The following is a 14,387-nucleotide window of genomic DNA, read 5'->3' as shown; positions in this document are numbered from 1 at the left end:
CGTGGGCTCAAGAGCTTGTGTTGTCAGACTTGCCTTGAGTATCGGGCACTGGCGGTCAGGCCTGCAGTAGTGTGTCAACTCCCGGGTCTCTTAGCGGCACGCAGAGTTGCGTGCTGGCTGCTTTGAGCGTACAATGTACCTGATTTTTTGGCGCTGAAATTGCCTGTATCTCTGAAGTGCTTTTCCAGGTTCCCCAAACCGCCGTCACCTGGGCGCTCCGCTCCTGTTTGCTGGGACACAACGTGCGTCCCCTGGCAGCCAGTCAGCGTGTCCCTGGCGTGCGGGGTGCGGTGTCTTACGTTCTGTCCTGTGCCGTGTGTCTGTCCGGTCAGGGATTCCCTCACTCGTTCCCCAGCCAGGCTGCCGGGCCCGCTTGGAACCGGCTCTGAGGTAGGAGCAGCAGTACCTTATGTATAAACTTAATGCTGGATTTATATTTGTTAAACTTTGCCAGATAACAGCTTAGAATCTTATGCATTGAACTTCAGAGTAGTGCACGCTCAAGTTTAGCATTCGCTGTTGAAACTGGGACCAGCTCTCTGACATCGTGGTCTCAGCTCTTCGAGCCGTGTGGGGAGGCGCCGCGGTCCCGGTGGCCGGGCTCGCGGTCCTGCTGGCCGGGCTCGCGGTCCTGCTGGCCGGGCTCGCGGTCCTGCTGGCCGGGCTCGCGGTCCTGCTGGCCGGGCTCGCGGTCCTGGTGGCCGGGCTCGCGGCCGGCCAGGTGTGCAAGGCTGGTCCTCCTCCCCAGTTCTGGCAGCTTCTGGGCAGTTCCGGAAGAGCACGGCGATTGTAAAGATCAGTTTTGATTTAAGCAAAACACGTCACAGGTATCCATAGTATATCAAAGTGGTTTTGCGATTCGGAGTTTGTGCTTCTGAGTGTTACTATATTTCAATAAGAAACGCAAATTTTCTTGTTTAATCACAAATAATCCAGGATTACATAATACCGTGGGTTGTTTTGTTGTTGTTTTTTAAATAGTGACAGGTCTGCTTTAATTAGAAAGACTCTAATACAGATTAAGGCATTAGGCAAACTGGAATCCTCCCATCTCTCAGTGAAATTATCGGAGTGCTGGGAGCACCATTTAGATAATCAAAATTACAGAGTGTTTCATTAAGGCATGTGCAGTCAGTCATACTAGAACAAATGCTCAAAACCCAAAATCATGAACTTTTGAGACCTATCAGATGATCTTTCCCAAAATAGCCTGTGATCCAGGCAGCAGAGGCTGCAGATCCGCGCCTAAGCAGGCGTGGAGAGGCCGGCGGTGCGAGCGCAGGTGTGAGAGCTGAGGAGCCGCACGAGCCGCGGCACGCGAGCAGCCCCAGCCGTCCGGGCCGTCCTGTGCAGGCGGGACAGCCGGGAGGAGCTGCGGCCAACCGCGGCAAGCAGCACGATGGCGTTGGCTTCTCGTGACTGCCTCTTGGAAAAAGAGAGTTCAGAGGCAAACCAACCCTGTGAGAAGCAGATGAAGAAAAATCAATGTATTTCTGTCCAATCTGATAAGATACTAACGGATAAAAAGGATTGGGCTTTTTGCTTACCGAAGAATTTGTTTTCAAATCTCATTTGACTGTAAATCCGTGAGAGTCTTCTGCTCAGTAGCCCGAATTGTATGATTTTACTATGGCCATTTAATCAACGGGCGTTTGAGCTCAGATCTGTTGTGCTCCAGGGAGTGTTTCCATCTCTCTGGAAGTGAGAGGCTCACGACTGAAGACGTCAAAGTGCTATTGCACATTATAATTGTGTGTGTAAAATTAGCTTAAGGCATTAATATAAAAAGTAGGTAGCTGCATCTAATGATTTTTTTTTTAGTAATCTGAACCATCTGCCTCCAGATATTAAGGAGTTCGCTCTTTAATCCAGATTATGGCTGACAAACTGGTTTTGGCATTCACGTTTCACTAGCATTGTGCCCTTGAGGAGCTGGTGTGGCTGTAGAAATTCTCTTGCCTACAGTTGTTGGTTTGGAAACGTTCTCGGTGTGGTTTTGCGTTCTCGTAGCTGTTTGCTCCTAGCTCCTTCCTCCTGAAGATGGCCTTTCTAATGAAAACCATGTTGAGCAACCAGGTAAAGAACTTGGGACTCGGAGGTGGAGGGGAAGAAAGCAAAGAAGAAAGCGCTCCTTCCGACCCAGCCGCGGCCGCGGGGATGACCAGAGAGGAGTATGAGGAGTATCAGAAGCAGATGGTTGAGGAGAAGTGAGTACCTGTTCCCTTGTTGTCAGTATGGGGCTGATTCTCGATAACTCTGTGCAGATAAAGGTAACCCAAGAAAACGTCAAACTTTCAGCTCTCTTCCCTTTCTAAAGCAGGTGGATCTTTGCTAAAGAGACTTTGCAAAATAAAAGTTCACCGATTTGGATTTACAAAATGTTGCGTTCCCCTTCCTCCCCCATCTGTGACTTTCCCCCACACTTTCCTGCTGTCTCCGCACCTCGGTGTCCTGGATTTGTTCCTCCTTGACGGTCCTTTACCTGTCAGATTTTTCCGTAGGTACAGAGCTCTCTATAGTGCAGGAGTTAATTGTAAAGCGTGTGTGATTTGCTGTCCTGTGAACCCCCGTCAGGTACGCTTTCAAGACACAATCTTTTGTTTGTCCACGTTTATTATGGCAGACATGAAAAACTAATGAGTTTTAAGAGTATTATTTTTTAGCCACATTTTCAGTATTTTTCTAAAATCTACTAAAAAAAGCAGAACTTTTCAACTGATTAAATCTCAATTTTATTTTGTTTGTAGTTATAATGTTTACCGCTTGCTGTGTTTAAGTATCAAACCGGAGTTAAAATAAAGACCTTAACGTGTAGGAGTTCAAATAATGCATAATTATAAAGAAAACAATTGACTTTTAAATCTCGAATGCATCTGTTCATCTAATGGTCAATTACATAATGGTTGTGTAAATCCGTCATGTAAGATGATTATAGGTGAAAGGTTAATGACTAGTGGAATTTGAGGTATCCAGGTCTGTATTTAGCAGTGGCCATTTCTGTCACAAAATTTTAAATAGGTATCATTTTGTTTGGAATAAAATACAGACTCTTTGCTACTCATTTTGTGAAAGGCTATTTGAAAGAGCAGTAGCTGCCTGCCGGCAGGAAGATGCTTTATTGAGGCTGAGCAGCAAAATGGGGCTCCCGGGACAGGGAAAAAGCTTGTGAGACAACGATTTCCGTGATGTTTCAAGCGTGCCGTGTGCCCGCGACGCGCGCTGAGGCGGTGCGGGCGCGCTTCCGGGAGCACGGTCTGCAGCTGCGATCGGAACGTTCGAAGAGGAGAGAGCTGGGGCCGGCGCGGTCAGCGGGCGCGTCACCCCCTCAGCCCCCTCGGGCGCCGCGGGGCTGCCGGGCGCCGCGCTGCCGGGCTCCGCGCTGCCGGGCTCCGCGCTGCCGGGGAGGCTGCAGGGGCTGGCGGGGGCGCGCGCGGGCGGCCGGGCCTTCGCGTGGCCACCCCGGCCCTGGGTTCTTCTCAGGCTTGGGATTGCTTTGGCAATTAAACAGACAAAAATGCACAGATTGCGTATTATACGTTTCCCTGAGAACCAGCAGAAAGAAACGGGTGGCTTGTGCTGGCAGTTTCCAGCACGGTCGCGTACAGTTTGCTCCCAGCGCCACAGGAGGGGAGCCCCGGTTCGTGCTGCACGTCGCAGGCTCCTGGCGGCCACGCAGCCACTCTGGTACCTGCTTCGTGTTCCACAGGATAATTAGATCCTCCAGAGCAAAAAGGTGTCAGGTTAGGACAGGTGCCAGGGCCCGGGCAATGGTGGCAGATCAGCTGAGTGAGTTTTGCGAGGTGTTCCCGTGATGGCAGGACAGGCGAAAAGCTCAAATGCACCTGAGCAGGAAATGCTCTCCAGCCCCAGCGGACGCCTGAAGGGACGTGCTGGGACGTCGCCGCGCTGGCGAACACGGCCCCGCGCCAGCTGCTCGGCGAGGGCAGCAGGGCAGCCGCCTTGGGGAGCACACGGAAGGTGCGCTGATGGCTTCCAGTTCAGGTGGACTTTTCTGAGAGAGAGACCAAAAGCTCATTTGTGGAAGCAGAGGAAAAGCAGCATTTCATCCTACAAGTAGCTTTTATGTAACAAAATACCTGTACTGGAACAAAATAAATTTTGCCATAGAATTTCTGTGACAGTGCAAGTAATCTAACCAAAAAATGTGCTGAGTTGTTCTTCAACCTAATGAAAGCATTTCATAAAATCACAGATAAAAGAAGTACCTTTCCACAGAGGGAAGCTGTGGAATTCATCGCTGTAGGATGTTCTGAAACAATAAATGAATGCAGACGAGTCTAGGAAGAGTCAGAGGTGACAGAGACCGTCCAGGCCTATTAAAGACAATGATGTGGAGCCTGTTTCCTGCTCTAGTACTTCACACCGCTGACTTTTGGAAGCTGAGCAGTTTTGATACGGGATGCTTATCCTCTTAAATTCCTCTCAGCATCCACCACTGTTGGAGCTGGGACTCCAGGGTAAGCGAACTTCTGGTCTGAGCCAGAAGGACCGTTCTGCCATTGTGTGCGTTCTACCCGTAACAATGCCCTGTTTGTAGAACAGGGGCACGGGCAGGCAGCCGCGTGTCCGTAAGTGCCCCCGTGCAATAACCAAGGAATAAGTGTAACTTTTCTGTTCTGCTCATCGGAATTATTCGTTGTTACAGTGAGCAATAACAGTTAGTACAGGTACAAACTCCAGACAAGCAGTATTGCCTTTTCGTTCACTCTTCACAGGGCTCAAGGGAACTGTTCTGAGAACACGCTCAGGGTGCACAAGTCTGGCCTGTTAGCATCACTTTATTGATTTCGCTGCTTTTGTGCCCTTGGGAATAACTCCCGCATGTAACGTTTTGCAGCGGAGCAACTGGTTCAGTATAAAAGACCGTATTTTATTAGCCTCTTGTATGTTTTTTTTTTCTGATTTCCAGAATGGAAAGAGATGCGGCATTTGCACAGAAAAAAGCAGAGCGAGCCTGTCTGAGGGTTCATCTGAGAGAAAAGTACAGACTCCCTAAGGTAAGCCTGGCGTTCCTGATCTCATCTAGCTACGTGCCCAATTTTGGAACAGACTGACTACCGACGTTCTGAAAACGGCAAATCGCCTTCATCAGCGGGGTCCCCGCTGCGGCTCAGTACGGAAATGGAGGAGGCCGGAGCCGCGGTTTTCCCTGCTGGCTGCTGCTTTTAGACCCTTTTTTCTCTGCTCACAGAATGTCCCGAGGTGGAGGGGACCCACGGTGACTTTTGTGTGCAGAGCGGTGGGGACGCCGGGCTGGTGGGGCTGCCCGTGAGCTCCGCAGAGCCCGTCCTGGCACGACCTGGGAGCAAGGGCACGTGTGGCTGAGAAGTGTTAAAACCTATCGCAGAACCCGCGAGCGATAGAGTAGGACGCTTGTGCGTTTTCTGTGGTAAGGACAACTAAGTACTGAAATACTTGCAGGTGTCTGTGCTGAGCTGCTTAAAGAACTTCCCACTGAAACATCAGAAATGCCAGAAGAAAAGGACCAGCGATCGAGCAATTTAAAGTTAACAAAGTCGCCTAGGTTCAAAAAGGGATTATATAATATAAACACAAATTGTAAGTCATACAGGCTGCCCGGGGCAGTGGTGGAGTCACAGTCTCTGCAGGTGTTTAAAAGGCACATAGATGAGATTCTTGGGGACATGGTTCAGTTCCTGACTTAGGTTATGGTTGGACTCGATGATCCTGAGGGTCTTTTCCAGACGAAATGCTTCTGTGATTCTATATTTTTTCTACAGTGTTAGTTTGCTGTTTCTAACCCCGAGTAGCCAAAAGCCCTCTAGTGCCATATTCATAATACTGCACCACTCCTAATCGTTTGCTTGAACCCTAAAGGCACGTTACAATTTGGATGAACCTTGTGACTTAGATAAAATCGTTCCATCTGTATTTCACCACGCAGGCCTCATTCCTGATAAGGGATGAAACATTTATTGTTCTCTAACTTTGAAAATCTGTTTTTGCAACCAAAACCTTGCTAAGTGACTTTCCAAGGAAAAGAAGTGCTGTCTTGAAGTGTGGCAGAATGTTCTGAGACAGGCCCGTGCTGGCAAGAAAGGGAAAAAATGCTGTGGAGAAACCTCAATTAGGCTACTTTTATGTGCCCTCCCAATGTGTCAGTGTTGAATAAAGCTTTTGTAAGCGAATTTGAAGTGAATACAGCTCTGTATAACAACTAATTTCAGATTAACAAACTCTCTGTAAGGACATTTAACTTTTAAAATTATCTGAAGGCAGAGTTTGTCATCCTCAAAACGAAGGCATATTGCTACACCTATAGCTTCTCATTCAAATCACCCCTTTAAATTGAAGTATTGTAGCCTGTGGGTCTTTCGCAGACGGCTGTCAAGGTCACGCGCCTGTACACGAGTTTGGTCTGTTTCTCGCTCCCTGGAGGTGTTGCTGTTCTGGCCGCAGGTCCCTCCGCGGAGACGCGTGTTGGCACCGTGCGGGCGCTGCGGTGGTCCGCGAGCGCTGCTGGGCCGGGCGCGGCCCCCGGAGCCGCCGCGCTGCACGGCGGGTGTCCGCGCTGCGGTGCGCGTGCTGGGGGACTGCGGGCACTCACAGACACAGCCTGGCGTCAAGAGGACGAGAGAGAGGTACCACGTCTTCCAGTTCCCTCCAGACAGAACATCCGTCTGGAAGAGAAAGGGAGACGCCTGGAGAAACACGGGTATGCCTGAGCGCTGTGCGTGACCAGTGTCGTATATAGGGGCAGAAGGAGCAAGGGCGGATTGTCCACTGTGCTCTTCTGGATTTGCCAGTTGCAATATGCCGTTTGTTCTGGGCCACGGGTGCTCAGCATAGAGGCAAGAAAGAGGAAAACACATCCTGAGGGCAGGTTTAATTACAGAAAGATTAATTATGCAAAAAAATGAAGTACAAGATTTTAAGTGGTTGATTGGATTGCAGGCCTAAATCTCTAAACACCGGCATTTTAATTAGCAGCTGAGCAGTAAAATATCACGAGGCTTTGTTTTCCTTTTGGAGGCGGGTGCTGAGCCAGCCCCACCGCGCTGCCAGGCCCGGCTCCGCGTGCCGACAGGGCTCGCTCAAAGGCGCCCGGCTCCGCGCTGGGGCGGGTGTCTGGGACCGGAACTCTCCCGCCTGCGGCGGCTGGGTCTCCGCGGGCACCCTGGCTGACCCACACGATGGACACCTGCCCATCTCCAGCACTGATACGCACCAGGTGCTCCTTGGGGCCAAACGTCAGCAGTGACAGCAGAACGCTTGTTCCAAGGCAGGACAGGAGCTGATTTGCCGTGGTTGCGAGTAACTTTTGTAGGATATGCTTTTCCGCATTTGTGTCTACCTATATAGCATTTATTGGTTTAAGGTCTGCTTTCTTTTCATCAGCCCTTATGAAACCATCTGTTATATTAGGAAGAAAATTAAATCAAGACGTGCATGCTATGTGTCCCTGAAAAAATTTCAACTCTATGATACAACATCATGGCAGCAAAATGCTCTCGGAGCTGTGATAATGCATTAACTATTTTCAGAACTGAAAGTAATTTAAGGTAGCCCAGTATGGGATAGAAACTCTGAATGTTACCAGTACCAATCACTAGCACGCATTGTAAATGAAAGCCTGAAACTCAGGACTACACAGGGCCCCCTTTTCAGTGCTAAATCTAAAGCTCCGTGCTATCTGGGCTAGATTTGTAAGAGAAAGCAGCCCCTTAATGAACCTAATCCTATTAACAGAATTGTCAACTTCAGTTTGCCATCAGGAAGATGTTTTTAGCCATGAGACCTTTCATCTACGGACAACTTTTTCACTTTTGGAGTATTCAATACATCGCCTTCATACAAATCATTTTTTAAAAAGTGTATAGATACATACATATTTTAATTTTAAAAAACTACACCAAACCCTTTATTCACCTGCTGCCTTTTTTTCTGAACTGGGATACAGTAATCAATTAACTGCCGCAAGGTCTAAACACAGGGTCTTGGGGAGATGATGCGTGTGATGCAGGAGGAACATCTATGTGACCACAGGCCCACCCGACCTGTCCACAGACCTCATCTGCGGCGCGGCAGCCTCGCCCCACTGATCTGCACGCTGTGTCACCTCGAATGCCACTGCTGCCCGTCAGAGTACTGTCACTTTAGCGCTGTTCTTCTGTCCAAGAGTTGGGGTTGTCTCATGATGTGTGAATTTCCGGCACCTCGGGAAGGGACTGCATCTGCTCCGCACAGGTGGGCCCCTTTGCCCAGGCAAAGCACTTCCGTGGGCACTGCTCGGCAAGGTTCTCGGTGACGGAGCTGCAGGATGTTTGTTGTTCACCGGTGTTTAGATGGGAAGAGTACTCAGATGCAATTGGGTGTCTTTTCAACAACGAGTGCTGCTAAAGACGTTAAAAGGGAAAGCTTATCCCTTTCATGGTGAGACGTAGTCATGTAATCTCAGCTCTTGCTCTGTCGTTCTGTGATGGCGATGCTGTTAAGACTTGACTGAATGAATAGCACTATTCCAGAATTAAAGGTTTTTTACTTGTCTGCAGCCGTTACATAAGCTCTAGCTGTGCTGCGGGGGATGCGTGTTGGCCGGGCAGAAAGAGAAACTTGTCTCAGGAGAAGCTCTTCAGTGCGTGCAGGCTTCAGATGAGTAGCTGAAAGCAAGTCTTTCCTGAGCTTGAAGAATTATTTTGCTGATCTAAATGCTTTCTTAATAGGCCAGAGTGAAACATCTGTGGACCCACTGTGCAAAGATGGAGTCACAAAGTGGATGCCAGGAGGCTGAGCCAAAATGGGGTTTTGGGGCACAGGGGCAACGCAGTTTGGGCAATGACGTGGTGGGGCACGTGGGACCCTGACAGCCGGGGTGCCAGGCAGCTCCCACGCGTGTTCCCTGTGCAGGGAGGGCACGAGAGGGTGTTCGGGGGGGAAGGCCGGTGTTTCCAACCGGTGGCTCCTCGTACCAACTCGTGAGTCACCCGCAGCCCTTGGACGGCATAGCCCAGCATGAGGCTGCCCTACTGCTTACCAAAAATCCCACTTGCAGGTTGATGTGAAGTGAGCCCTGATTTTGTGTGTAACTGGCACATTATAGGTGGTGAATCACAGGGTCAGGTCTGGATTCCCCTACCTGACGGTCTCTGTGCACAGGTAAATTTTATGACAGGGTAAGTTAGACATGAGGAAAGCGGTACGTGACAGGGTGATGCTCAAAAAGTTTGGCTCTCCTATGGATTAGTCTGAGCTTTGATCTTTTGTTTACAAACAGCCTTCATATTAACAGGTGTTTAGACTGACTGTTTTCTGCTTACACCTGTGTGTCATATGTGTAAAGAACTCTATTATATTGCACCTGTAACAGAATGGATCTGAGCCTGGCTACCTCAGGTGCATTATCAGGGTCAAAGAATATTACCCGGCACTAGGACGCTCTTGCCTGTGCTGTTGAATGGTCAGGATAGCGTCTGACCCAGTTTTGGCCTGGGCACTCTCTCAAGCCGTTCCCAGGGCCCGTTTGGAGTTAGGACAGGCATTCCCAACAGGCAGTTAGATGGGACCACCCTGTTTGGGAGGGCGAGAGGGTTCAACAGCCTCGCAGTGGGTTGTTCCAGGCCAGCTGGCCTTCGGGCAAGAGACCAGTGCCAGGCATATTTAATTTACTAGAATAGATGTTGGGTTTGTGTTCTCAGAGATCCTAAAAGGGTGGCTGAATGCTTGCAGAGACCTGGAATCTAAAGATTAAAGTCAGCAGGAGACAGGCCATCCAGTCGGGTGCAGGTTTGCCAGGGTCTTGAGGCGCTTTCTGTATGAGTTTGTAAAGCCCACGGCCCCAGCTGTCCTGCCCGTGAGGTCTGCCTGTTTTGGGGCTCTCTGCAGTCCAGGCTCAGAGTTCTCTGGAGCAGGGCGATGCCGCTGTTACTGTCAGAACCCTGCGTGGCCTGGGGCAGGCAGCAGCCCCTGCACAGTCCGTGCTGGGGCAGCAGGGCTCGGCACACCCCGCTGTGCTCCCGTGGCCAGCTGCCGCCGCGGGCTGGCGGGCACAGCGCGTTCGCAGCGCCCCGGTGGTCCCGGCTCTCGGAGCTGAGTGCCTGGGGCTGCAGGCTCGCTGTGCAGCATGACCTGACTTTAAGAACGCCCTGTGGGGAAATCCTCGGGGGTCTCCTTGTGAGAAAACAAGCTTTAACTTATTTCTTATGTGCTTCCTGGCTTGCTGTTGGGTGACCCTACCCTGTTCAAGGTCAGGCTAAATGCCAAATGTGTAGGGGCAGGTGACTTGGGCAGAACTGTATGGCTTTAGACTACACCCGAATGTGCTCTTCCGTGGTCAGAGAACACTCGGAATCCCCAAACCGTGTTGTGCGTCACATCTCGGACTTCAGTAAGGCAGGAGGCTTCGGTGCAAGAACGTGCCGAACAACTGTTCACGTTGCCAAAGTGGCCTTTCTGTGAACTGTATAGGCACCTCTTCACATAATATACGGTAGTATGCAGTGATGATGTCTTAAATTATAAATAATTCTAAAGAAAAGATGATGTGTGATTGTCAGCTTAGGGAGATTTTTTCAGTAATTAACCCTGTATCTTTTTTTATCATCCTCTACTGCTACTCAGGAGAGTTTCAGAAGGGCTCACTCCTCCAATAACCAGCACCTGCTGATGGAAAACTTCACACGTTTTTTCTGTCTCCCACAGATCTGCTATCAGCAGCCCTTACCCAAAGGGCTTAAGAGAGGTCTTCACCCATTTCAGCCACGTAGTGAAAATTGGGATACACCTCTCCATATGTTCATAGGAGATATGGGGAGAAATTGGGTTAAAGGGAAGTGCAGTTATTGGAAACATAAACCTGTGCAAATACATGTAGCGGTAAATAGTGGCTATGCAGTCAAACCTCCCAGTCTGCCCGTTCTTGCTGAGGCCTGAAACTGCACGAACATTGCTCATATACGTCCTTCCATTCATTTTTGCATGCGTTCATTCATACGAACCCCTCTCACTCTCAAAAGCACCTCCTGCTGACAGCAGTGCTGCTTATTCATATCAGGCCTTTGCTGCTGTCATGCTTCATTTTGGAGATGTAATGAGGCATTAATGCTTATCTTTGATGTGTGAACTGTGTCAAAATATCCTGTTCTTCTGAGCTCTGGATCCATCAGAAGATGTGAACAAAATCACCATTGTTTGAGAAATCGACATGGCCCCAGCGATAGAGCGTTTCAGCAGGCAGGCAGGAAGCAAGTGTGTGTAGCGCTTCCCTCATCTCAGCTGTTTTAATTGCTTATCCAGTTCGCTCTCCTTTTGCTTTCTGAGACTCACACCCACCTCCATCCTCTCCTCTGTTGTCAAGTCCTCCTGTCACCCACGTACCAGCGCTGCTCTGGGGTGTGCCCGGCAGCCCCTGCACTTGTCACAGCTCGGAGATGGCAGCCAGAGACCTAGATGTAGTTCAGACGTGGTCTGGGAAAGATGGAGACATTTTTTTCCTAGTCGTTATTTCCTAAGTTTAATGCATGTTTCTTCAGGAAGGCTTCCACTTAGTGCTGATATCGGAAGATACCCACCACCGAATTAATAGGGGAATGGTAGCCACACGGGTTTTCTAAAGCTGTTGCTTCATCAACCGAACCACAGAACAGATGGCAGCCTGGGCAGTGCGTTGTGGATACAAGCAACTTGTAGTGGACTTCCTGCAGCATGAGCATGTTCCACAGCGAACCCGTATGGCAAACACTTCTAAAACGGCCAGTGACACTGAGGGCCTCAGCTCTGACACTGCTGAAACCCTTAAAGAAAGGTAATTGACACCGAAAACTCTAAGCACGAAAATGGGGGCTGGTTAAGCCACTGCATTACATCTAAGAACTTTGACCGAAAAATCTGTGCCTATGTTTTGCTGCTCCCTAAAACAAACAAACAAAAACCTCATCAGTAAATCCTGGGACAGCAGAAATTCATGTACCTGTTTTATTTTCTTTTTGTATCAGAGTGAATTGGATGAGAATCAAATACAGATGGCTGGAGATGATGTGGGGTTGCCAGAAGACCTTCAGAAGATGGTGGCAGAAGATCAGGTGGAGGAAGAAGACAAAGACTCTATCCTGGGACAGCTGCAGAACATCCAGAATATGGACATGGATGCGATCAAAGAAAAGGCACAAGCCACCTTCACTGAAATGAAACAGGCTGCTGAGCAGAAATGTTCTGTGATGTAGAAGAGATACCCCTACCCAAGGGAGGCAGATTCAGCCTTGTCTCAGTGGGGCTGCAGAGCAGGAGCGAGCAGAAGAATGCACTTAGGTCTATAGCATTAAGTGTAAGTATAGAGAACCGAGAGAGAGAGACTTTAAAACCCCACGGGGGGTCCATTTACGTGCTGTGACTGCTTAGTGCAACGACAGAACTGAACCTCATTTTTAAACAACATTTTTCCCCATGGAGCAAGGTTTAAGAAAGCTAATATTGAGGAAAAAATGTGCCTTTTTCCATTTTTCAAAGAGATCAAAATGCTATTAAATGTGTATTTTTAGGCAAAATTGTTCTTCTGATGCATAGCATAGGTAACCACTCATTTCATATTGCTTTCAGAAATAAATACCTATATTTCTAATTTAAAAATCTGTTTCAAACATTTTGAAACAAATCCAGTGTTCAAATGTTGGCCTTTTCAGCAAAAGTGGTTTTGGCCATGTCTGTACTGAATACAGCAAAAGGTGAAGCATGTAACTGCACAGCACGAGACAGAAGCGTCCTCCCGTGTAGCGGTGAGCGGGTGCCGGCAGGCACCGGGGCTCGGCAGCTCCCGGCGGGGTGCGCGGCGCGGCGCGGCTGCTCGGGGCGGCGTCGCCCACGGCCCCTGGTTTCCGCGGGCACTCGCACCCCAGGTGAGAGCAGCAGCCCGCTGGCTGCTCCGGTGCCAAATTCCGGGCTTGTGGTACCAGCAAATAACCCGTGTGGCTGAAAACGAGCCCACCACGTTCACTCTTGGAGCCAGCTGCAGACAAGGCTCAAGGAATTCTGGCCCGCCTGGAAGATGATGCTGGGGCAGGGCACCTAAAGCAGGGCTTTCACTAGGGCTAAACCTGAGCCTGTGGGACCGGCACGATCCAGTTCAATGGGTGGAGATTCAGAACCAAGCAAGATTTTTATTGCTGTTTTTGGAGTTTCTTCTGGGGAAAACCGAAGCAGGTGTTGGCCCGGCTGCCTTCTGCTCCCCAAACACGACGCTGGGAGCCCCGGTGTCTCATAGCCGTACAGTTAGCATGCAGCATAACCCACGCAAAAACTGTACAGCCCTTGCACGTGGACGACGTATACAACGCTACTCTCGAGGGACTCAGGTATTCTATAAAATGAAGGATTTGGTAAGTTCTCCAAGAGCTCGACTGTAATGAAATTTGCAAATGAATGCATGTGGCATCTTCCTACAGGTTTGTAAGTCTCTCTTTCTCTCTCTCTGTGTCTCCACCCAATCAAGTAAAAATATTCATTTTAAATGAATAAATGCACTAAGTACAGTTTGTCTCTTTCTCTCTCCCCCCTGCCCTCTTTCTCTCCCCTCCCCTCTCTCTTTCTCTGCCCCCCGCCTCTTTCCCTCCCCCCCCCCCCCTATTTCCCTCCCCCCCGCTCTTTATCTCTCCCCCCCCATCCTGGGGGTTGCAGAAAACACGTGCGTGTCCCCGGCATTAGGTACAGGAAAGAACACCTCGGTATGTGGTGACGTAAACCTTGTCTTGTAAACACCGTTACTGCCCCTGGAGAGGTGGTCCAGTCCACCTGCTCACTTTTTCCGGAGGGTACCTTGGTCTGTTCAGAGATGGTGGTCAGTGGTTCTTGTGTTTGTAACGCGTCATTTCTGTAGCGGAGAAGAGAATCTTCAGCTCTGCCTAAAATCCCCAAGACTTCTGATCCGATTTCTGTCTCTTGGGATCCTTCTCTCACATGTCACCACGGAGTTTAATCATCTATGTGGAAAAGAAGTGGGCTCTTTACGTAAAGTAGTTACAATAGTCGCCAGCTCAGCTTACAACACTGGTTTGTGAGGATAAATCCCGTTCCCTCTGTGTGTGTGTAAATCTGGTAGGTGTCTGCATACTGTTGTGTTACTTTACAGACTGAATTGTCTTATCTATACAACACCGAAGTAAACAAGCCTAAGGCTTTTGACCTTTGAATTAAAATGTGCCAGGGACATGCTGAAAATCTTACTGAAAGCATCTGGTGGTTTAAAGGAGCTGATTAAATTCGTCAGCACATACAGGATCAGCGTTTTGACGGTTTAAAGGGTCAGGGAAGAAAGTACAGTCAGAATCACCAAACAAGTGATTAATGAGATTCCAAAAAACAGTGTCAGGGCTGGCAGAGGCGCGTGGTCCGGGGGGGCGGCTGCGGGCCGGGAGTGG

General features: G+C 49.5%; 1 protein-coding gene and 1 long non-coding RNA gene across 2 annotated transcripts; one reads left to right on the top strand and one right to left on the bottom strand.

The window, feature by feature from the left end:
* Nucleotides 1-10: 10 nt before the first annotated feature.
* LOC102092987 (complexin-4) lies at nt 11-12,521 on the top strand. Its single transcript, XM_005515281.3, has 3 exons — nt 11-2,207; nt 4,931-5,018; nt 11,973-12,521. Exons 1-3 carry the CDS (start codon nt 2,041-2,043, stop codon nt 12,198-12,200), a joined length of 483 nt encoding a protein of 160 aa, XP_005515338.1. The 5' UTR covers nt 11-2,040; the 3' UTR covers nt 12,201-12,521.
* Nucleotides 12,522-13,110: 589 nt separating this feature from the next.
* LOC135575292 (uncharacterized) lies at nt 13,111-14,387 on the bottom strand. The gene is made up of 2 exons (XR_010468627.1): nt 13,786-14,387; nt 13,111-13,330 (listed from the first exon to the last, which is right to left on the bottom strand). It is a non-coding gene; the product is annotated as an uncharacterized LOC135575292 (long non-coding RNA).

The sequence above is a fragment of the Columba livia genome, chromosome W, assembly GCF_036013475.1.
Source record: "Columba livia isolate bColLiv1 breed racing homer chromosome W, bColLiv1.pat.W.v2, whole genome shotgun sequence".
Lineage (NCBI taxonomy): Eukaryota > Metazoa > Chordata > Aves > Columbiformes > Columbidae > Columba > Columba livia.
This window is presented reverse-complemented; position numbering and strand designations above follow the sequence as displayed.